The 24,623-nt window shown below is 47.4% G+C and overlaps 1 protein-coding gene across 2 annotated transcripts in view; it reads right to left on the reverse strand.

The window, feature by feature from the left end:
* Positions 1-24,623, reverse strand: part of LTBP3 (latent transforming growth factor beta binding protein 3) — a 158,311-nt gene that overhangs the window by 104,208 nt on the left and 29,480 nt on the right. For both annotated transcript variants that reach the window (XM_083164804.1, XM_083164803.1), the window contains exon 5: positions 6,680-6,772. In XM_083164804.1, the coding sequence (XP_083020930.1) occupies positions 6,680-6,772 (93 nt within the window). The remainder of the gene's footprint in view (positions 1-6,679; positions 6,773-24,623) is intronic.

The raw sequence follows: 24,623 nt of genomic DNA on the forward strand, positions 1-24,623 counted from the left end.
CTGCCCTGTATATATAACACATGGTGGGGATAGAACCCATGACCTCAGTGCTGTGAGGCAGTAATGTAACCATTACACCGTCTGTACTGCCCCGTATATATAACACATGGTGGGGAAAGAACCCATGACCTCAGCGCTGTAAGGCAGTAATGTAACCATTACACCGTCCGTACTGCCCTGTATATATATAACACATGGTGGGAATAGAACCCATGACCTCAGTGCTGTGAGGCAGTAATGTAACCATTACACCATCCGTACTGCCCTGTATATATAACACATGGTGGGAATAGAACCCATGACCTCAGCGCTGTGAGGCAGTAATGCTAACCATTACACCATCTGTACTGTCCCGTATATATAACACATGGTGGGGATAGAACCCATGACCTCAGCGCTGTGAGGTAGTAATGCTAACCATTACACCATCTGTACTGCCCCGTATATATAACACATGGTGGGGATAGAACCCATGGCCTCAGTGCTGTGAGGCAGTAATGCTAACCATTACACCATCCATACTGCCCTGTATATATAACACATGGTGGGGATATAACCCATGACCTCAGCGCTGTGAGGCAGTAATATAACCATTACACCATCAATACTGCCCTGTATATTAACACATGGTGGGAATAGAACCCATGACCTCAGTGCTGTGAGGCAGTAATGCTAACCATTACACCATCCATACTGCCCTGTATATATAACACATGGTGGGGATATAACCCATGACCTCAGCGCTGTGAGGCAGTAATATAACCATTACACCATCAATACTGCCCTGTATATTAACACATGGTGGGAATAGAACCCATGACCTCAGCGCTGTGAGGCAGTAATGCTAACCATTACACTGTCCATACTGCCCTGTATATATCACATGGTGGGAATAGAACCCATGTCCTCAGTGCTGTGAGGCAGTAATGTAACCATTACACCATCCGTACTGCCCCGTGTATATATAACACATGGTGGGGATAGAACCCATGACCTCAGCGCTGTGAGGCAGTAATGTAACCATTACACCATCCGTACTGCCCCGTGTATATATAACACATGGTGGGGATAGAACCCATGTCCTCAGTGCTGTGAGGCAGTAATGTAACCGTTACACCATCCGTACTGCCCCGTATATATAACACCTGGTGGGAATAGAACCCATGACCTCAGTGCTGTGAGGCAGTAATGCTAACCATTACACCATCCGTACTGCCCGTATATATAACATATGGTGGGAATAGAACCCATGACCTCAGCGCTGTGAGGCAGTAATGTAACCATTACACCGTCTGTACTGCCCCGTATATATATAACACATGGTGGGGATAGAACCCATGACCTCAGCGCTGTGAGGCAGTAATGCTAACCATTACACCATCAGTACTGCCCTGTATATATAACACATGGTGGGAATAGAACCCATGACCTCAGCGCTGTGAGGCAGTAATGTAACCATTACACCGTCTGTACTGCCCCGTATATATAACACATGGTGGGGATAGAACCCATGACCTCAGCGCTGTGAGGCAGTAATGTAACCATTACACCATCCGTACTGCCCCGTATATATAACACATGGTGGGGATAGAACCCATGACCTCAGTGCTGTGACGCAGTAATGCTAACCATTACACCGTCCGTACTGCCCTGTATATATAACACATGGTGGGGATAGAACCCATGACCTCAGCACTGTGAGGCAGTAATGCTAACCATTACACCGTCCGTACTGCCCCGTATATATATCTGCCCCGTATATATAACACATGGTGGGGATAGAACCCATGACCTCAGTGCTGTGAGGCAGTAATGTAACCATTACACCATCCGTACTGCCACGTATATATAACACATGGTGGGGATAGAACTAATGACCTCAGTGCTGTGAGGCAGTAATGCTGTCCATTACACCGTCCGTACTGCCCCGTATATATAACACATGTTGGGAATAGAACCCATGACCTGTGAGATGCCCGTGCGCCCCATTCGCAGCAATGAGCGCCAGGATTTAGCATAAGCGTGGCCCCATCTGTAAACTGACTGGGATACTAATTAAGTCACCTGTAGCCAATCATGGATTTGGGGTGCTTTGAGGACTGCTTCGGGAACCTCTGGCCTATTTCCATATGTAAGCTTGTGAGTAGGTCCTTCCTACCTCTATGACTGCCTGTTATACACAGGTTTTTTGGTACTTGTTTCCTAGCAGGGTGCCCAGATTTCCTATGTACGCTACCGTACCGAAATCGCATTGCATGGGCCGTTTTAGTGCCATGCGATGCGATTTTTTAATGTAATTTATTCACTGCTCTGTTGGCCCCAGGGAATTGCATCGCATCGCACCTCCTCAAATTTGCATGCGATCGCATGAGATTTTATAGGGTGCGATGCCATGCCATTAGCTATACACTTGTATGACATACAATGAGGTTTCACTGACCCCCCACTATCCACGACCCCCCGAAGCGTGGCGTAATGCGTCCTCCGACCTTTTCATACCCCCACTATCCACGTCGGCGTGGACTTGATATTATATAGTGTGGCAAGCGCAGCAAGCCTCCGAGCCCCCGAGCCCGAAGCGTGGCGAGCGGACGCAGATTACGTTACATGTATTCCGCGTTCCCTCGCCTCGCTGCGCTCGCCACATTATAAGAAATCAACTCCACGCTGTCGTGGATAGTGGGGGTATGAAAAGGTTGGGAGGACGCGTTCCGCCGTGCTCACCACGCTTCGGGGTGGCGAGGATAGTGGGGGTTCCTCAATCTCATAGCATCTTATATAAGTGTATAGTAAAATAAGTGGCATCGCACCCTATAAAATTGCATGCGATTTTGCGATGCGATCACATTGCACTGCCCGGGCAAAAAAGAGCAGTGAATAAATTACATAGAAATATTGCATCGGATCGCATGTGTTCGCATCGCATGCAAAAAACGTGTGCATTGCGATGTGATTCTCTTACGCAGAATCGCCCGCTAAGCAATTTGCTTAGTGGGGGCCCTGCTAGGAAACAAGAACCGTTTTTTATTATTATTGCTGTTGTTTCCAATTGTAAAGTGCAACAAAATTTGTGGAGCTGAAACTTAAATTATAAATAAAAAAAAGCAAAGGACTATACACTGCATACCTTTATTCATCCCACAGAAGGTGACTCCTTTATAATGTACCACAATGTAGTATATTATACATTATAAATAATACACAAGCGTACATTTGCCACACATTGCTCATACAGTATGTGGTGATCCTCATAACCAGATGTCTCATTGCCTTCAGCGATGATTTGTCCACTCAAACATTGGAAATGGGACAAGTGACCACAACTACACACCAACCATGTAACTACTGTGTTTGCATTGTAAGGGCCTAATTCAGACCTGTAATCAAATGCTGCAATTTTTGCAGATGGGCAAAACCATGTGCACTGCAGGGGGGCAGATGTAACATGTGCAGATAGTTAGATTTGGGTGAGTTATTTTGCTTCTGTGCAGGGTAAATATTCTCTGCTTTATTTTTACACTGCAATTTAGATTTAAATTTTAACACACCCCACCCAAATCTAACTCTCTCTCTCTCTCTCTCTCTCTGCACATGTTACATTTGCCCCACCTGCAGTGCCACATGGTTTTGTCCATCTGCAAAAATTGCAGCCTTGTTCACCGGCCTTAATTAGGCCCATAGGGGGGATGCTCTAACAACCGTGCCCCCTTACCGCCTTCTATCGCTGGCTGCCGCATTCATAATTATCGCATATGCTGTAACATATGCGTTAATTACGGCAAAGGACAGCTCTTGCGTTAAGAGGGGGAGGGGTGATGCGGGACGGAGGGGGGGGGGGGGGCGAGTTAGAAGCCCATAGGCTTCTATGGGGCATCGGCAGATTTTTCTGGCGATGCCCCCCGCCACGGTAACCCAACGGGGATGCTTCGTGCATCCCAAAATGCGGTAAAAACCCTGATAATGGGGTTTTTACTGCATTTTTAGCTTAGAGCATGGGTCTTCAAACTGTGGCCCCCCAGATGTTGTGAAACTACAAATCCCAGCATGCATTGCCACAATTTTGCTATAAGGGTGTGTTAAAAATGTGGCAAGGCTTCTGGGATTTGTAGTTTCACAACATCTGGAGGGCCAATGTTTGAAGACCCATGGCTTAGAGAATCTCCCGCTTAGTCCTGTTGCTGTGGTTATCAGTCTCCCACATCAAATAGTATCCTATACGGTCCATTAAAACACTGGGAACTAAAATATTATGTTTTTCACAGTTTTCCTATTGTAATTTTATTGGGCATTCCAATCAGGATTGCCTGCTAAAAAGTACAAGATCTCCCAAAAACGCACAATTTCAGTGAAACCTGTGTATTTTTGGCAGCCACTCCAAGCCGGTCGTGGTTAATAGGCTTGCCGAGGGCTACATAATTAGCCTGATAAGTTGGCACGTGAAGTGGCTTATCGAGGATTTTGTTTCGCCTGCCTGAGACAGGTGAAGTAAAATCCCTGAAGCAGGCAAGTTTTCCAACAAAACCAGAGCTGCAGATGCCAAATACACACAGGTTTACTGAACCTGTGTGTTTTCGGAGTACTTCTGTAGTTTCACGGCGCCAGCATGGCGCCGTGCTACTTCCGGGTTCTACGCTCGCCACGAAATATGTCAAAAAAAGTAACTTAACTCCATGCCAACATGGATAGTTCATACCCCCACTATCCATGTTGGCATGGAGTTGATTTTAAATAGCGTTGCAATCGTAGCGAGCCCGCAGCGTGGGCGAGCGAAGCGTGCCCCGCAAGGGGACTCAGACGCACGGCGCCATACTGGCGCCGTGAAACTACAGAAGTACCGTTTTCGGAAAAAGTAGCGCATTTTTTCGGACAATCCTTATAGGATAGTGCAATACAAACATTGTTAAAACATTGTGGAAATTTGTGAAAATTTTGGGTGAGATTTAGTGCTGCCTGGGTGCAGCGACAGGTCAGAGTTCGTGGACATCTTGCACTTTTTCAAAGGGGAATTAACTTACAAGGCAAAACCATGCTTTGTAAGTTAATTCCCCTTTAAAAAAACGTCAGAGTTCGGCGGACAGTTCGCACTGCCGCTGGACTCGGGCAGCATTAAATTTTGCCCCTGAAGTTTTTCATCGGGGCTAATAGGCTACTGCTATATGTGTTTATGTATTTCCTCCCCCTTTGAATGACACATACGGAGCTTTACTTAACTTAGGGGTAAATGTAATCACCTGAGAATTTCAGATATTGGCAGGTTTGAACTCAATGATGTCGGAAGTTCACCGGGTATTATAGATATTATCAGATATGGTGCTCATGTGTCTAGTCACACCATTGTAGACTTTGGTACCTCATAATATTGTAGGAGTCAAATATGACTCTGTAAATCAATATACGTGTTTGACTGGGCCCTTATTCAGGATCCACGATAGGAGCCAGCTCTGTGGGTGTCTGAGCATAAATACAACATTATACTGTAATATACAAAACAAACATAGACAAAAGAGAACCATATGCTTAGTGGACTACTATCAGAAATCATTTTAAAGGCTAAAGACCAAGGGCCAAATGTAACAGGGCGAGGGTTTCAGAAAGTGAGAGATTTTCCCTTTTTTTTTAAAGCAGCAATCAATTACATGGCAAAACCATGTAATTGATTGCTGCTTTAAAAAACATGGGAAAACTCTCCCAAAATCTCTCACCCTATTACATTTGGCCCCCAGTGTCTACTTTACCACCTGTATGGGAATGCCATAGACAGAATGGGGTGTTAAAAACCACCAATATATGAATATAGCTCCATATGCTGCTTACAAATATATGGTGTAATCCCACATTCACCTCTATGTAGTATAGGTCTAAAACAGGGGATGTCAAATTCGGTCCTCAGAACCCCACACAGTGCACATTCTCCAGGTCACCCAGCAGGTGCACAGGTGCATACATTACTCACTGACACATGTTAAAAGTGGGGGAGCTAATTGTTTAATTTGTGATTCTGTGTGGAGACCTGCAAAACATGCACTATGCAGGGTCCTGAGGGTCGAGTTTGATAACTTGTGGTCTAAGATTTTAACCCCTTCAGTGGTAGTTTTTTTAAGGGAGTGCTCCCCACTGGGTGAGTTTTTCTGGGGGGAGTGCTCCCTAAAAAAAAGCCCCACTGTGTTTCCAGGGTCCGGACAGCACCGCGCACAAGATCAGCCACTGCCCGATCCTTCACCCAGCAACCTGGCTGTGTTCGGCATGACGTTAGCAGGGTCCACACACAGCCAGGGGAGAAGGAGGCAGGAGCCGCGCAGCAGGAGCCGCGCAGCGGCTGAAGCCCAGCGCTCAGCTCAGCGGCACTGCCCGGCAAGGATTTTCCGGGTTAGTCAGACTGGGCACTGGCGCATAGGGGAAAATTCTCCGGAGTGCCAGTGAAGGGGTTAACCACAGGTGACAGATATACAGGTTTTGAAAGAATGTTCGAAAAACTACTCCAGTGTATGGTGAGGGGAGTCACATGTGGGGATGGCAGATTTCACTGTCTATGTAAAGTATAGGTGTTTTTTTTAGCCATATGGTTGATGTATTACATGAACCCCAAACTATTTAAAACAATTGTCTCTCTCCATGGCACCCAAATGGCAGTGAGCAACATTACCCCATGAGAAGAATGAATTACACATGAGATATTTACCCTGGCAGTGAGTGCTGTTAAGTCTTTTATACCCCTGTGGGCAATCTGAACCAAATTCACCTCGGAAAGGTGCAGTCTTCTGCAGGCCAGAATCTGGAACGAAGCACAAAGCAAAGTTATACATTCTGGGCTTGAATATTTAATATAACTCACTCTCCATCCCTTCCCCCTCACTATTGTCTGATGTATTTTAGTTCCAACAGCTCTGGAAAATCTGAATCCAAAATCTGAGAGAAGTGAGAAAAACAGAGAGGGAGGGGAGAGAGGGAGAAGTGTGGAGAGGGAGGGGAGAGAGGGAGAAGTGTGGAGAGGGAGGGGAGAGAGGGAGAAGTGTGGAGAGGGAGGGGAGAGAGGGAGAAGTGTGGAGAGGGAGGGGAGAGAGGGAGAAGTGTGGAGAGGGAGGGGAGAGAGGGAGAAGTGTGGAGAGGGAGGGGAGAGAGGGAGGAGTGTTGAGAGGGAGAAAGTGCACCGGGCTGTACTCAGATTCCAGTTCTTTAAAACTTTCTTCATGGGTTTTGAGTTTCGGGAACATTGTGCTCAGTAAATACCAGTTATGCACAACAAATGTAAAACACTAGGATATATATGAGAGTAGTACAAAACACAGGAGGGATTCCAACGAGTAATAGTTAAGTGTGCGAGAGACTTATACTGCAGCCTAATATCCTGGGCTTGTCCCAGGGGCTCATCTGTGATAATTATTATGCAGTCTGCAACAACAGCATCTGACAAATATTTCATTATATATACAGTATATAGTATATTCACTACTACTATCAACAACAGCATCTGACAAATATTTCATTATATATACAGTATATATACACACACAAGTATATTCACTACTACTTTCAACAACAGCATCTGACAAATAAATATATATATATATATATATATATATATATGGAGAGAAAAGATGTAGAGGTGCGCTCAGAGATAGTTTCACCAATCCACAATTGGGAAAATATAAAACATTTATTACGAACAGTAATACAATTAAAAAACTTTCATAAAAAGCTTCTCATTAACAGTACATTATACAGTTTCATGGTGTGTCATTGTCATCCAATATCGTTTTGATCATAGGTGTTAAAAGATCACGCAGAACCCTACGCGTTTCGTCCACTAGGGACTTCTTCAGGGGTAATACACCAGGATCTATGGAAATTAAGTACCTTGGTTCGATACACACGAAATTATATTGGGTGACTCTTTTGAGAGTTTATTAAGGGTAATGTGGTCACTGTGGTTAATTCGGTGACCTTGTAAAAATCCCCTTAGTAGTGGATATAATGGAATCAAATCAAGAAGCACAATAAAACTTCTCTCCGACAGAATAACCAACTGCACAGTCAATTCTGATACTGCAAGCCTCAGTCTTACACAGCATGTGGAGATATATATATACAGTATATTCACTACTACAATCAGCATTCACTAACGTCAACAACGGCATCTGACAAATAAATATAACATTATATACACATTAAATATACACATACAGTAGGCTATATTCAATGCAGCCGGCAATGGCAGGGATCGCCTAAAACAAGCGACCCACGCCGGCCGCTCCTCCTATTTTACGTTCTGAGGAATCCTCGCTGTCAGAGGACAGTGAAAATTCCCCCAAACAGCGAGGCTCACGTCTAATGCGGAGAGCCCACTGCATTTAGCCACGAACCTCCCTGTTTAAGCGGCCACACACGTAGTTCCTCCGTCGCTACAAAAACCTAGCATGGGGAAAACGGCGTGTGCAGGGGGACCAGTGAATACTGACCCTGCGAGCTGTGACAGCGAGCAGGTAGCACTACTCACTGTCACAGTTCCCAGAAATCATTGAATACACCCCAAAATATTAACTACATCAAATTGAATCAGATTTCCTAGATCCGAATATTTAAAAATGAGGGTTTTGCAGTTTTCCAATTTCCTATAAGAAGTGTGATCGGGACATCACGTGGTTACAATCTCACTAAGAACTGAGTGGTACCAAGTCCAGCGCTCTCCGATAACCCCTTCCTTCTTTCTTGTACTTACTATCAGGCTCTCACTAACAGGAGAGTCTTATCGGAGTAGCAGCTTATTATATTGAGTCTTAGCGCATAACAGTGGCCATATTGTTGTTTGTATATATATATATATATATATATATATATATATATATATATAATGTGTGTGTATAGAAAAAACATAATTAAAATACAAAACATCGTATTATAATCAAGAAAATCCTCAATAGTGCATTAAAATAAATGCCGCAAATACTATTAGTAAAAATAGTTCAAGACATGTGGCAAATATCTCTATAAGGTTATCCAATTTCCACACATAATGTCATCAGTTTATTGATTAATAAATGGAGTTACTTCGTAACCTTCATTAAGTCCGGATGGAACTACGGTATTCAATGTCAGAATCCAATAAGTTTCTCGACAAAGTAAAAGTTTGTCTCTATCTCCACCGCGTTTAGGTGGGGGCACCTGTTCAATTGCCCTTGTTAACAACCCACTAGGCTCTTTGTTATGACAATTCTTAAAATGCCGTGGGACACTATGATTGGTGAGACCATGTTTTATATTGCGCAGATGTTCTAATGCTCTAATCTTCAATGCTCTCTTAGTTTTCCCTACATAATGTAGGTCACGTGTACAGGCAGGGCCGGATTAACAATGGGCCTGATGGAGCTACAGCTCCAGGTCCACTCTCCAAATAGGCCCATTTTGTAGCTGAGGGCCAGAGCTTTCTAATGAGACCAGCCTCGCATTGGTAGCCCCCGGGACCCGGAGATACTGCCAGGCAAACCTGGAACGTTTTCCCCATAGGACAACATGGGACCCACTAATTCCGACCTCCACCCGGTTGCCAGTTCCCGCTTCGGCATCACAGAAGCTCGAGGTTGATCTCAGTCAAATCCAAATTGCTGAGCCTTCAATCTGATACCTGGTCTGTATTGGTTCATTGGTTCTAGAGGTATTGTGGGTAAACCAATTTTTTTCATTTTTGAAATGTAATTTCATGGCTGTTCATGTTGTTTGAGGACAGATTTCTCTGGAACCAAATGGCCCAGTTTCACGGGACCAAAATCATTTGAAGCCTACATGTAAATGGGTTAGTTTGTTTCTGAAGATATAGCTTGTTGTTAAAAGGGGGTCCCAGGGTGGTTTTATCTCCCCCTCACACCAGAAAATGCTTGGACTAGGCTGGTGTAAAAGGGGCTAGTCCGGGAATGTCCCTGCATGATCCTGGGACCATATCCCCGGGTAAGTCCCTGCATTTTCTGGTGTGAAAGGGGTATTATTTCAAATAGCTGGGACATGCAGTGCTCTGAATACAGCCGGGCAGCCCCCTGCTCTCTGCCCAGTTGTCATTTCTGCCCGGCGGCGGATGTCCCCCAGTTACTGCGAGCATGTATTCCCCCTTGGCAATGAGCATGTAATCCCACATTGCAACGGTCATGGAACCCCTGGCAATGAACATGTATGTTGCATCATTTTTAATAGGCATTATGCTGTTTGGCATAATACGTAATGTAGATTATGGTGTGTGGCTTAACATGTAATGGGCATTATGGTGTACATTTTTAATATGCGCCTTTGGCGCGCAATGCCCCTATTTATAAAGCAAATTGTGCATTATTGCTCAATCTGTTTGGTAGAGTGCAGGCATGTCCAAACTATGGCCCTCCAGCTGTTGTGAAACTACAAGTCCCATCATGCATTGGCACAGTTTTGCTATTAGGGAATGCTAAAATTATTTCAAGGCATGCTGGGGCGTCTAGTTTTACAACAGCTGAAGGGCCACTGTTTGGACATGCCTGGTATAGTGTGTATTTTGGCTCAATCCATGTGTCAAAATGTGAATTTTGACTCAATCTGTGTGCCATAGTGTGAATTTTGGCTCAATCGGTGTGAATTTTCATTCCATGGGGCACAATGTGTAAGAGGCAATTACAGTATAAGGGGGTTACTATTGTGTTGCATGATTTGTATAAGGGGTATATGGTGTGGTAAATTTAGGTGACCACATAAAAGGTGCTGAAATGTTGTCTACCAAGTTTCGGCTTTCAGTGTTTTTTTTATGACTGGTGTGCCGCCTAACTCCACAAGTATCTTAGGACATCGGCATCCTGCGGGTGCACCTTTGGAGTGCAGCCGCCAATATATCTCCCTGCATTTTTCTTATGCCCGCCCCTGCCTTTTCCAGGCATATATAATTAGTTGAAAGTATTTACACAAATACAGACACACCCATGAGCAGACCACCCAAACAGAACACTGGTCACGCCACCCACAATATTAGGTGCTGGCCACAACCCCTATTATTGCGCATAATAGTTCCTTGATCATTTGCAGCTCCAGGCCCATTTAGACCTTAATCTGGCTCTGTGTACAGGACAGCACATAAACGACATAAGTTGAATTGCAATTGATGAATTTATGCATTTTTATTTTGGACAATTTAGTATTAAATAGATCAGTGCCCTTCCTTATGTGCTTGCACACCTTACAGCTGTTACAAGAGAAACAACCTTTTATGTCTAAAAGGGCGGTAGAAGAAGGTCTAGGATTAATGTGTTCCAACTGGCTTTTAGCAATCATGTTTTTCAGTGTTTTAGCGTTTTTATACACAATGCCGGGTTTCTTAGAGAGCCAGTCTCTCAGTACTGGATCCAGTTTTAATATATTCCAGTTCTTTTCAAATATGAGCCTGATCTCTTTTTCTTTGTCATTAAATTGTGTGACAAATGGGCAATCATCCCTCCTTTGGACTGTTTGTAATGAGGATGATTGTTTATATTCCAATAATCTTCCTCGTTCAAAGACTCTAGCCCTTTCACGCGCTCGAGTGATTATATTAGATGGATAACCTCTCTCATTAAATCTATTAGTGTATGTGGAAGCTTGGGAGTCAGACAAAGAAATATTAGAACAATTTCTCCTCAATCGAACAAACTGAGAGAATGGGATATTCTCCTTCCAAGATTTTAAATGACAGCTTTGGAATTGTAGATACTAGCTATTACAATCTATGGGCTTAAAGTACGTGGATGTTTCAATGGTACTAACTGTAGGAAAATTATCAACGCTCAAAAATAAGTCCAAGAATTCAATATGCCTCTCATTATAATTAGAGGTAAACTTCAAATTATAAGAATTATTATTCAGGGAATCGACAAATAAATTGAAGGACGATTCATCCCCCCTCCACACAATGATAATGTCATCTATATATCTTTTAAATATGATGAAATTTTTCATTAAATCTGGACTCAAAGTATTTTTCTCCCAGTCGCCCATATACAGGTTAGCCAGACTTGGGGCACAGATATATATATAGGGGCTGTTGAAATCATATCCTAAGATGAAATCCAGATGTGAACAATGAAAAATATGTTTTAATAAAATTGTTTTATTATTGAATTTCTATCACATTGTAATTGGATTGGTTATTCACACCACTAATCATCGTGGTGATTTTACTTGTAGCTGGTGGAGAATATATAGCGCTCTCTACTCTCTCTTTGCCTTTATATATATATATATATATATATATATATATATATATATATACACACACACAAAACAATAGTGAGTCAGCGCTGTTGTTAGGCCCCTGGATTGGGTATTTCAGCTTGTAGCAGTGATGTAGTTTTCCCAGGATTTTAGATATCAAGCAAAAAGTCTTATCCAAAGAGTTTTATTAAGTTCATAGATATGAACTGGCACGTGTCAACACATTGGCCACACCCTAGGATGATGACATATATATATACAGTCCCTCTTAGTGCTTATTTCAGATACAGGCGGGGGGGGGGGGGGGGGGGGACGACGACCAGGAGATCACATTGTATGATTTTTAAACAATTTATTTGTATATTCCTGTGGAAAATATATATTTGGAAAATCAAAAAGTTAAACTCAATACTTTGTAATATAACCTTGGTCGGTAATTACAGAGGTCAAACGTTTCCTGTAGTTCTTGACCAGGTTTGGGCACACTGTAGCAGGTATTGTGTCTCACTCTTCCATGAAGATCTTCTCTAGCTCTGTCATGTTTAGGGACTGTCGCCGGGCAACACGGACTATCAACTCCCTCCACAGATTTTCAATTGGGTTAAGGTCTGGAGACAGGCTAGGACACTCCAGGACCTTGAAATGCTTCTTACAGAGCCCCTCATTAGTTGCCTAGGCGGTGTGTTTGTGGTCATTGTCATGCTGGGAGACCCAGTCACGTTCCATCTTCAGTGATCTTACTGAGGGAAGGAGGTTTTTGGCCAAAATCTCATGATACATGGCCCCATTCATTCTCTCCTTAATACGGATCATTCGTCCTGTCCCTTTTGCAGAAAAGCAGCCATAAAGAATGATGTTTCAACCCCCATGCATCACAGTGGGTATGGTGTTTTTGGGATGCCAACCATCATTCTTCTTCCTCCAAACATGCGAGTGGAGTTTTTGGTATAAAGTCCTATTTTACACTCATCTGACCACATGACATTCTCCCAATCCTCCTCCGGATCATCCAGATGGTCACTGGCAAACTTTAGACGGGCCTGGACATGTGCTGGATCAAGCAGGGGATCCTTTCAGGTGTTGCAGGATTTTAATCTATGACTACGTAGTGTGTTACTAATGGTAACCTTGTAGACTGTGGTCCCAGCTTTCTTGAGGTCACTGACCAGGTCCCCCATGTAATTCTAGGCTGATTCCTCACTGTTCTCAAGACCAATGATACCCCGTGAGGTGAGCTCTTGCATGGAGCCCCAGGTCGAGGGAGATTGTCAGTGATCTTGTATTTCTTCCATTTATTAATAATTGCGCCAACAGTGGATCTCTTCTCACCAAGCTGCTGCATATTGTCGGATAGCTCACCCCAGCCTTGTGTGGCTCTACAATGTGTCCCTGGTGTCCTTACACAGCTCTCTGGTCTTGGCCATGGTGGAGAGGTCGCAGTCTGACTGTTTGAGGGTGTGGACAGGTGTCTTTTATACAGATAACTATTAATACAGGTAACGAGTGGAGGATAGAAGAGCTTCTTATAGTAACAGGTCTGTGAGAGACAGACATTGGTAGGTAGGTCTCCAAATATTTATGTTTTCATCATACAATGTGATTTCCTATCATCCCCCCCCCCCCCCCCCCACACACACACACACACAGACATTCTGTCTCTCACTGTTGAAGTGTACATATGATTTTAAATGGGTCAACTTGCAAAATCGGTGGCTGTCCAAATACTTTTTTGCCCCACTGTATATACATACACACACACACACACAAATATAATATATCTCATTCGATAGCTTAAGCCCCATACACATCAATATCGTGAACGATGCACCTGTATGTATGTATGAATTTGGGGTCAGGATGATGTCACTGAACGATATCGTTAACAATATTGTTCAGTGTGCATGCACTATATAATTTCCCCTGGAGTTTAGCGGGAATCGTTAACGATATCCATCGTCTAGTTTAGGCTTACATTTGCATTAGTATATTAGTATATATTCATATTCACAGACACCGGTTACAGAGCATTAATAAACAGGTTTTCCTTGTGACACCTTAAAGGTAGATACGAATATATTGCAGCCTACACTGGTATCTGGTCGATAGGTGGACACCATAGAATCAGCATGCACAAGGTAGACAGACAATAGCTCAACACAGGCAAACGGCATCCTTGCCTACCTGACCCGCTCTATGAGGGACACAGTGCTCTGCTCCTGGATTTCCCTGCAGCATTACCAGGGAATTACATTACCAGGGAAGCCCAGGAATAGAGCACTGTGTCCGTATTGGAGAGGGTCAGGTAGGTAAGTATGGCATAAGACCAACATGACATTGGTCGCTATATTAGGTCAACATGAGTTTTTGGGGATTTTTTTTCTTTCTTCGGACTTTTCCATCCACGGGGACTCTGATTGGGAATTGTAAGCAGTAGTGGAGTGAGGCACCTTGCCCAATACGAGCCATGCGAGGAGACACAATACACTAATTTGGACTCCACATGATGAAATCTACAAATTGACACTAGAAAAACATGTCAACCCTTCCATATGTAGACCATGTCACGATCCATTGACTGAGAAACACTTATTTACCATCCAAGTTTTTCTCCAGGCTTGCTCAGAGACTTTCCTCCATGCGGCGCTCCGGTGTCCAGCCAACTCAGAGTGCATGCGGCTGACGGCTCCCGCAATGTCTTCCAGCGCTATGTTCTCATGCTGGTTATATGCCTCAGGCCTGGTCCACATACATGGCACACTTAACTCCATTCTCAGCATGGGTGCAGCCATATTGTTTTAGTATACAGGAAGTCTCTCAGCCAATCCAAGTCAAGCTAGTCTGACATCATCCTGCAACTACCAATCCGCTGCATCCACTATAAATATGCTAGAGCTGGGCTAGATAAACAGTCAGTGCAATGATGTCCTTAGAGTAAGAGTATCCCAGTTACTCCTGAGTAATTCCACATGCAGCATTCCATCATTCTACCCCACATTCTAAAGGTGCCCACACACGCACCGATCCCGGCGTGCGTTGTGGGCTTAACTAGCACACATAGCATCGCATCGTATGCCTTGTGCATACGATGTGCATACGATGCGATGCTATGCTAGAAAAAGCTAGTACAAAAAGTATGTGCAGCACATACTTTTTGTACTGTGCGATGGCGTGCCGCGGGAGCGCGCACCCCATCGTACAGCATCGCACTGCCGGGATCGGTGCGTGTGTGGGCACCTTAAGTTCTTATCTGGGCTGCAGCATTCCACCTCCTGGGCTGGATGTATTTTGTAGTTGCTCAGATAATTGTTTTTTCTGTACACTGCCTTAGATATCAGAAATGTGTTACTTGCAAACTTCATTTTGTAAGTTAACCAGCAAATCTCTCTTGCCTATGTGAAGGGAAGACCGTATTATAACTCTTAATGATAAATGGGGGGGGGATTTACCAAGATCTAATGGTCGTATTCGTACATTTGTACTTCACACATTGTATAATTTACTATGGCTGAAATGTATACGATATATTTTTTCCGTTCGTATTCTCTGGTAGTTACAAAAAAAAATGTGAATAAATACACCATCAATAGAATAGATCCGTAAATCCCCGTTCATTTCAATGGTATTGACAAATTTACCAATGGTTCATATTTTGGTTTACATAAGTATTTCGGTCCTTTTACATTCGTATTTTTTAGAAAACACATTTTTGATGGGAGTTTCAAATGGGAACCAAATTGACCAATCATCTGTGCTCGTGTCCTGCCTATACGGGACATTGAGCACATAAATACCTTTCTCCTGACTGTTACAGCCATTCCAGACGGACATTTTGGCATTTGGGGCTGTGATATACCCAGGGCTATTTTTCTGCAGGCTCCATCAGGAACTGAGGCCCTTATTCTAGTTCACTCTTTCTGACAAAATATTTCTTAGATGGACAAAACCATGTGCACTGCAGGTGGGGCAGGTGTAAAAACCCCACCCAAATCTAATTATCTCTGCACAAGTAACACCTGCCTCACCTGCAGTGCACATGCTTTTGTCCATCTAAGAAATATTTTGTCAGAAAAAGTGAACTAGAATAAGGGCCTCAGTTCCTGCTGGAGCCTGCTGAACAATAGCCCTGGGTATACCTGATGCACTGTCAGCAGCACAGAAGACGACGATGGCAGGGTCACGAATCTGAGCATGATCAGCAGGTTTTCCAGGGGATACGGTCACTTGGTCGGAAAGGGGAAGGTTGACCAATGAAGATTGACATGCATGAAAGTCGACATGTCTGAAGGTCGACATGGGGTTAGGTCAACAGGGACATTAGGTTGACACAACCATTTGGTCAACATAAGCTAGGTCGACAGTTAAAAGATCAACATGGGGTTTTTCACTTTCTTTTAGCTAACGTGTTGTATTTCATGCCCTCCCATCTGCTGGGACTTTGTGGGAGAATAAAACAGTGTGGCTGAAACATGGTGACGCCGTGAATGTTTTTAGTGTCCCTGTCGACTGTGTTTACATTCAGCATAAAAAATTTCTTTGCATGAAAAGTGGTCACATTTCTAGTTAAATCTATGTTCTGGGCCTTGTGTGGTGCAGTGTAATGCTGCAGTGCGAACCAGTATTCTGTGATATTATTCCTCTTTATGTTTTTTGGTTTATTTCTTCCATAGGTGATGGTGGGTATCTGTGTGTGACTTGGCTAATGACTCCACTGTTGCTGCCTGATTGTGACGTGGAACACAGAAGGCCACCAGACCAGTAATAGAGCGATGCTTTGGGGTGCAAGCTTTGGATGCATTGACAAGTCTGGGGGTCTTCTGCTGTATCGTCCTGAGAAGGTTTGTGGAAATTGTGTTCACATGCTGCTTTATCCATAACATATGCGTGCAAAACCATCTGCAACATCACATTAGGCAAAACGAAGGCTGCATAAGCCAGAGTGCAGTTAAGAGCCCGGGGATTTAGGGGTTAAACGCAGATACACATGCAGCATCAGAGCTGTGTGTAATTCTTAGACAGGTTAGCATGTGGTGCTTATGGGCCAATCAGCACCCAGAGGGGAGGTAGCTTAAGGGGGGTATATAGGGTCCAGCTTGGGGGAGGAACTTCCTCTTGGAATCCGGATTTCACACAGTGCAGCACGCGAAGCTAAGTACCTTTTAACTTGTTTTTAGGCCTGTTTTCACTCGCGCAGCTGCAAGTATGTCCGGCCGCCCCAAGAGATCTGCCCCACCACCTAGGTGGTTGGCAGACGCAGCCCGCCCGCTGGTGACTGTACCAGCGCGCGGGGGAGGCAGGGGAGGCAGCAGGACGGCCGCAACCGCGTCATCGCGGGTGAGCGCGCCGTCTCCTGCGCGTTCTACCTCTGGGGGACAGGGGTCCCCACCGCAGGGAAGCGTCTCCCCAGCTCAGCAGGGCTCTGCTGGGAGCGGGGAGCGCGCTGCGCCAGCAGCACATGGTGAGCACCCAGCAGTGAGTAGCGCTGCTGGGGATAGTGCTCTGGCGCCATCTGCTGGCGTTTCAACGCCAGTGCGGGGTAGACAGACCCCTATGGGTACCCCGCGCGCCTCAGGCAGCGGGGTGAGCGCTGGGAGGGTGTCACTCAGCGGGGGAGATGGGGGGGTGCCCCTCAGGGCTAGCACCCCACTAGTGCAGGGTCCAGGGAGTCCTCTGCAGGTCATAACAGGGGGCCCCACATGGAGCCCCCTGCGGATGAATGCAAGTGGGCAGCGCAGTGCGGATCAGGGCCCTCTGGCTTCCCTGACAAACATACTGGCCACGGGGAGAGGCTCTCTCATCCCCCTGGGCTGGGACGGTGGCCGTGGGGACGCTTTCGTCGGCGGCCGGATGGATGGCGGTGCCCCCCCCTTCCAGGGTTGGCAGGCCCCGCAGCAGCAATGGCATCAAGGCCAGCAGCCTTTACCCGCGGCCTCTCAGGGCTTCGCCGGGGCCCCGGCGGGGCAGGGGGGACACCAGGGGTTTGGCCACGCGGGTTTTGGTGCGGGTCAACACGCATACATGCAGCCCCCCGTGCAGCAGCAACAGCAGTGGGCTTTTCCCGGTCCGAATACGGGGGGTTACCCGGGGTACCCCATGCCCAACCCACAATACGGGCCCTATACAGGGTCCCAGCAGCCCCCTTTCCCGTACTTTCCCCAAACAGCGGGGGCAGGTGGAGGGTTTCCCGGGGGGTATTTCGGGGGAGCATGGCAGGGTGCTGGTGCACCACAACAGCAGGGCCCCGGGGTGCCGCAGCAGGCTTTTCAGGGGGCGGCTTACACGCACCCAAACATGTATGCCCAGGCTCAACAGGTCAACCAGGTTTATGCGACTGGGGGCCTGGGGAGCTCTGGTACAGCAGCGGGAGGGTCGGTGAGGGTGACGGGGTCAGGATATGGTCCTAACACTGCACCTTTATCTCCCGAGGTATCCTCTGTCGGAGGCAGGAGTGGCATGTTCAGGGGATCGTCCCAGGAAGAGGACGCAGAAAGGTCCAGGAGGGCCCCGGAATCCAGACCGCCAACACCGGTGACGGCTCCAGCCATACCCAGGGTCCTGGCTCCGGCCCCCAGGTCGACCGAGACCCCTGCATCCACGTCAAGGGCAGAAGCATCCACTTCCGCAGGGACAGGGGCCACGGCACAGGCGGATCCCGTGGTCCAAGGCGAAGCTTCTGGAGATGGTGAGAATGACAATACTTCAGAGTGTGCATCCTCTTCCTCTCACTCCTCAGCCAGTAGCGACGAGTCTGGGTCCCCCAAGCGCCCGCGCAAGTTTGCTAAAATGGTTGCACGCGCGGTTGCGAAAAAAGTGGGTGGCACTAAGCGGGCTAGGAAAGAGGCGGATCCTGAAGTAGCTGCCGCAGCGGGCGATATGGTCCATTGCACCAACACCGCCATGGCCAGGGGCCTGCGTAAGGGTGTAAAGGACAAAATAAAAAGGGGAAAGTTTGTCGACTTCTTTACACTGACGGTCGACATGAAAAAAGACTTTGAGGCAGCCAAGAAAGCGGGAAGTGGTAGCGAGGCGGCCTTTAAAGGCTTCCACAATTGGCTGAAGGGCTTTTTAATATTCTCCTCTTGTTACCTGAGCACAAGGCCTGGGGAGCACGTGAACGTCTTACGCTACCTGTTCCTTGTGAACGAGACGTACACAGATTATAAGGGGCTGGCGTGGCGGAACTACGACGAGAAGTTCCGCCTCGCCCACGCCGGGTCAAGGGTCACGCCCATGGGCTGCAAGCACGTGGAGATATGGCTCGAGGTCATAGGCAAAGGGCAGCATAGCTCAGATACATCGGGTAGGAAGCCATTTCCTGCGGCCAAACCCGGGTCTAAAGCCGGCGGCAAAGGGAAGTGCTTTGCGTACAATGAGGGCAAATGTGACAGGGGCGCCAAGTGCCGCTTCCGTCACGACTGCAGTAACTGCGGGGGGGCGGGGCACCCCTCCAAATCCTGCAGGTCAGCAGCCAAAGGTGGGGATCACGGGGACGCCGGCACTGGCGGAAAGTAGGGCCCCTTCCCCAATTGTGGTAGACGCCCTGGCCCGTAGGTTGATGGCGTACCCTAACAGGGCTGACGCTAGGTTTTTATTGGACGGGTTTAGTTTTGGTTTCCCCCTCCCCATCCCTGACGGAATCAGAGTTTCCTGCATCAGGAACCTCAAGTCGGCCAGGGATTTTCCAGAGGTGGTCCGCCAGAAGGTCCAGGCTGAAGTGGCCCTGGGCAGGATGGCGGGCCCCTTCCAAGGGAACCCCCTCCCTGATATGTGTTTTTCCCCTCTCGGGGTGGTCCCTAAGAAGACCCCGGGTAAATACAGGTTGATTCAGCACCTGTCACACCCCCACGGGGCGTCTATAAACGACGCCATCCCGGATGAGTTCTGTAGTGTGCAGTACCAGCTATTTGACGAGGTGCTGGGCATAGTCCGGGGTTTCGGCCAGGGAGCACTTATGGCCAAACTGGATATTGAATCCGCGTTTAGGCTCCTCCCCTTACACCCTAAGTCCTTCAGGTTCATGGGCTTTAGGCTAGATGGAGGCTGTTACATAGACAAGTGCTTACCGATGGGCTGTTCTGTCTCCTGCTCTTACTTCTAGAAATTCAGCACGTTCCTGCACTGGTGCATACAGAGCAGTACAGGCTGTGCGGGCGTAGCCCACTACCTGGATGACTTTCTCTTTGTGGGACCTGGAGACGACGGCACGTGCGCCCATATATTATCCCGGGCGGTTTCCCTGCTAGAGGAGCTGGGGGTCCCTATAGCTGCGGATAAGACGGAGGGACCCACCAGGGTCCTGTCTTACCTGGGCATAGAAATAGACTCGGCTGCGGGTTGCTGCCGCTTGCCCGAGGATAAGGTGACAAAGCTTCAAGGGTTAATAAGTGAGTGCTTGCAGAAGAAGAGGATACAGCTGAGACTATTACAGTCCCTGCTGGGGTCCTTTAATTTTGCTTGCCGCATCATTCCCATGGGGCGGGTATTCTGCCGCAAGCTCGAGAGGGCCACGGCGGGGGTTCGGGACCCCCACCACACGGTCAGGCTGTCACGGGAAATGCGAGACGACATGGAAGTGTGGTCCACATTCCTGGGGCAATTTAATAGGGAGCTTATATGGCCCACGGAGCCCGAATCCAGCAAGGAACTGCAGCTCTTCACAGATGCTGCTGGCTCCACGGGATTTGGGGCTTATTTCCAAGGGGAATGGTGCGTCTCACGGTGGCCACAGTCTTGGATTGACAGGGGTTTCACGGTCAATCTTTTGCTGCTGGAACTGTTCCCCATCATAGTATCAGTGCAGCTGTGGGCAGCGGAATTGGCAAATCGGAACATAGTGTTCTGGTGTGACAACTTGGGGGTGGTACACGCAATTAACAATCAGAGGGCGGCTTCCCCTGAGGCCCTCAGGTTGCTGCGTTACCTGGTGCTTCATTGTCTGAGGTACAATATACATTTTAGGGCTAGACATGTCCCAGGCATAGAAAACACTATAGCTGACGCCCTGTCTAGGTTTCAGTTTACAAAGTTTCGGGAGCTTGCTCCTGAAGCGTCACCCCTGGGGCTTAGGTGTCCAAATCTTGTATGGCAGATCATAGAATCGGCATGAAGGGTTTGGCACTGCTGTCACTGGCGCCCTCAACCCGCAGGGCTTACGAGGCGGCCTGGAGGGATTGGGAAGATTTTCAGTCTGCGCCTGACAATAGCGGTAAGTCGGTCGAGGACCGGTTACTCGCATTCGTATGGGGGCATTATGTAAGAGGCAGATCAAAGTCGGCTATGACGGCGGCTTTGGCGGGTATAGCTTTCCACAGCAGGCTGAGAGGGAAGCAAGATCCCACAGCCTCTTTTGTATTAAGTAAGGCTTTGAGGGGCTGGGCTAAGCAGCGGCCAGTGCCTCCTGACACTCGGCGGCCTATAGACGAGCGCATGCTGGGGGAGCTAGTGGCAAATCTGGATAAGGTGGCTGATAACCCTTTCGAGGCTGCGCTCCTGAAGGTGGCCTTTACATTCGCCTTTTTCGGGGCATTCAGGATTGGGGAACTGGTAGCTGCGAGCAAGAAGGCCCAGTCTGGTCTCAGGTCGGAGGACGTGGTTCTCCATGAGGACCACGTCCTGTGCAGGATACAGAGATCCAAAACAGACCAGTTGGGAAAGGGTAGTTGGGCCACCCTGCGATCCAGTGTGAACCAAGCCATTTGTCCTGTAGCATTGTGCAGGGACTACATGTCTCTTAGGCCGGTTGGAGCCATACAGTTTTTGGTGCACACAGATGGTGTGCCCCTCACCCGTTTTCAGTTCGGGGCTGTGTTTAGACGGTGCTTGACCGGCATAGGCCTGAGGGCTCAGGATTATGGGACACACTCCTTTCGCATAGGGGCCGCAACATGCGCAGCAGCGGCGGGGCTTCCACCCTCTGCCATACAGAAGGTAGGGAGGTGGAAGTCATCGGCTTATAGGAAATATATAAGAGTAGATAAGTTAGATAAAGTAGATAAGTTAGATAAAGTAGATAAGTTGTAGAATGCGCCTGTTGCGCCAGCCCAAAAACGTAAGTTTACAATCGGTTCTGGAACGGCTAGCGTTCGGGAATCGACGGTGTGGAGTGAATTTTTTACTTTTTCCTCCGAGATAGAACTAATTCAATTCGGCTGTCACCAAAGTTCACCGGAGGTTTTTTAAGTTTTTCACCTTCACTTGGGCTGTTTACTGTATTCTGGTTGTGTTACAGTGTATAATATATGATGTTAACGTTAGGTTTTTTCTTTTTCAGCCTTTTCCCTTTCCTCATCACATCAGGGGAGAGTTTGGGTAGTGGGCCACTCATATATTTTTTGGGCGGCCAGGCATCCCATGGCCTCCAGAGCTTTAGGCTTGCTACGAGCTGACTCAGTGCAGTGGTTTGGGGTTAGGGGACTTCAGTGGGGTGGGCTTTTTAGCCTGCTGGTTTCCAAGGCCCGCAGTTCAGGTCCCCCCCAACACATTGATTATACATCTAGGGGGCAACGACCTGGTTAAAAATACGGGGCTCTCACTCATGTGTAGCATAACGGCTGACCTGGAGCGCATTGCGGCCCTTTGGCCAGGAGTGCGGTTAGTGTGGTCTGATATCGTCCCCCGGCTTCAGTGGCGGGGCTGCAGGAATGCAGTTGCCATAGATAGGGCAAGGCGAAAGGTGAACCACGCGGTTTCCAGGAGGGTGAGCGCCATGGGGGGTAGGGCAGTGCGGCACCCCACGATAGTTAGGGAGTCGGCCCACCTTTATAGGTCAGACGGGGTCCACCTGTCTGACGCGGGCATGGAAGTTTTCCTGGGCGACATCTTTTCTGGCGTGACTCGGCAATAGGAAGGCATTAGGTCTAGTTGAGGGGTGGCGGGCCTGGTCCCGGGCGACCTTGTTAGGTCTGGGGAGCCTTGGCAGTGGCGAGAAGGCGCTCTCGACCAGCAGTCGGGTGAGGTGTCAGGTGGTCACCGTGCGGTATTACCCCCCCCTTGCCAGGACGGTGGGCGAGTCCCGAAATGAGCGGGGACGGTGGGCACTTCCTTGAGGTGTCCGCGCCTTACCTTAGAGGGGGCGGGGAGCCGTCACGGTGCAGGCTGTACCTTACGTAAGGGGTGTGTTTGTTAGATTGGAGCGAGGCAGTCGCTGCCATTGACATACACCTCTGACTGGTGCTGGTCTCAAGTGCTGTCTTGGCCATCCCTTTGATAGACTAACAAGGGTCATACCACCTAAATAAATAACTTGACCATTTTAAACTTATGCCATGGTTGTCTGAGTCTTATTTTTAGATAAGGTGTCCGCGTGAATTATTTCTAGGAGAGTATTGTAAAGGTAACAACAAAGGGCAACCAATATAATCCCTTGGGCGCCTTAGGCAAAACGAAGGCTGCATAAGCCAGAGTGCAGTTAAGAGCCCGGGGATTTAGGGGTTAAACGCAGATACACATGCAGCATCAGAGCTGTGTGTAATTCTTAGACAGGTTAGCATGTGGTGCTTATGGGCCAATCAGCACCCAGAGGGGAGGTAGCTTAAGGGGGGTATATAGGGTCCAGCTTGGGGGAGGAACTTCCTCTTGGAATCCGGATTCCCACCCTCCCATCCCTTCTTTTCTTTCCTCTCTCTGGTGCTCATTGCCTTCGGGCTGTCCAAACAATTCGGTTAAATTTAATTTAGTTTAAAAAATCGGCGAGAAGGCGCTCTCGACCAGCAGTCGGGTGAGGTGTCAGGTGGTCACCGTGCGGTATTACCCCCCCCTTGCCAGGACGGTGGGCGAGTCCCGAAATGAGCGGGGACGGTGGGCACTTCCTTGAGGTGTCCGCGCCTTACCTTAGAGGGGGCGGGGAGCCGTCACGGTGCAGGCTGTACCTTACGTAAGGGGTGTGTTTGTTAGATTGGAGCGAGGCAGTCGCTGCCATTGACATACACCTCTGACTGGTGCTGGTCTCAAGTGCTGTCTTGGCCATCCCTTTGATAGACTAACAAGGGTCATACCACCTAAATAAATAACTTGACCATTTTAAACTTATGCCATGGTTGTCTGAGTCTTATTTTTAGATAAGGTGTCCGCGTGAATTATTTCTAGGAGAGTATTGTAAAGGTAACAACAAAGGGCAACCAATATAATCCCTTGGGCGCCTTATGTGTATGGCAATCATGCACATGCAGTAATGCTGCTGCAGGTGCACTGTAATGACGATGATTACATTAATATGTGTATGGCAATCATGCAACTGACGCCAGAACATTTGTGCAGAGAGTACGGTTTGATTCACAGAACATATGTTTCCAATTATGGATGTGTAAGTATCATTCCCGTTAAGTGGATTGTGCATTCCCTGTTATACGCTTTATTACTACTAGTCAGAGCTCCACATTGTGCTTCAGGCCTGGGGCCACCATTAGAGGGAGAAATAAAACTATAGAAAAAAGTTA

Source organism: Crinia signifera, chromosome 11 (genome assembly GCF_055691185.1).
Source record: "Crinia signifera chromosome 11, ASM5569118v1, whole genome shotgun sequence".
In the NCBI taxonomy this organism is placed as follows: domain Eukaryota; kingdom Metazoa; phylum Chordata; class Amphibia; order Anura; family Myobatrachidae; genus Crinia; species Crinia signifera.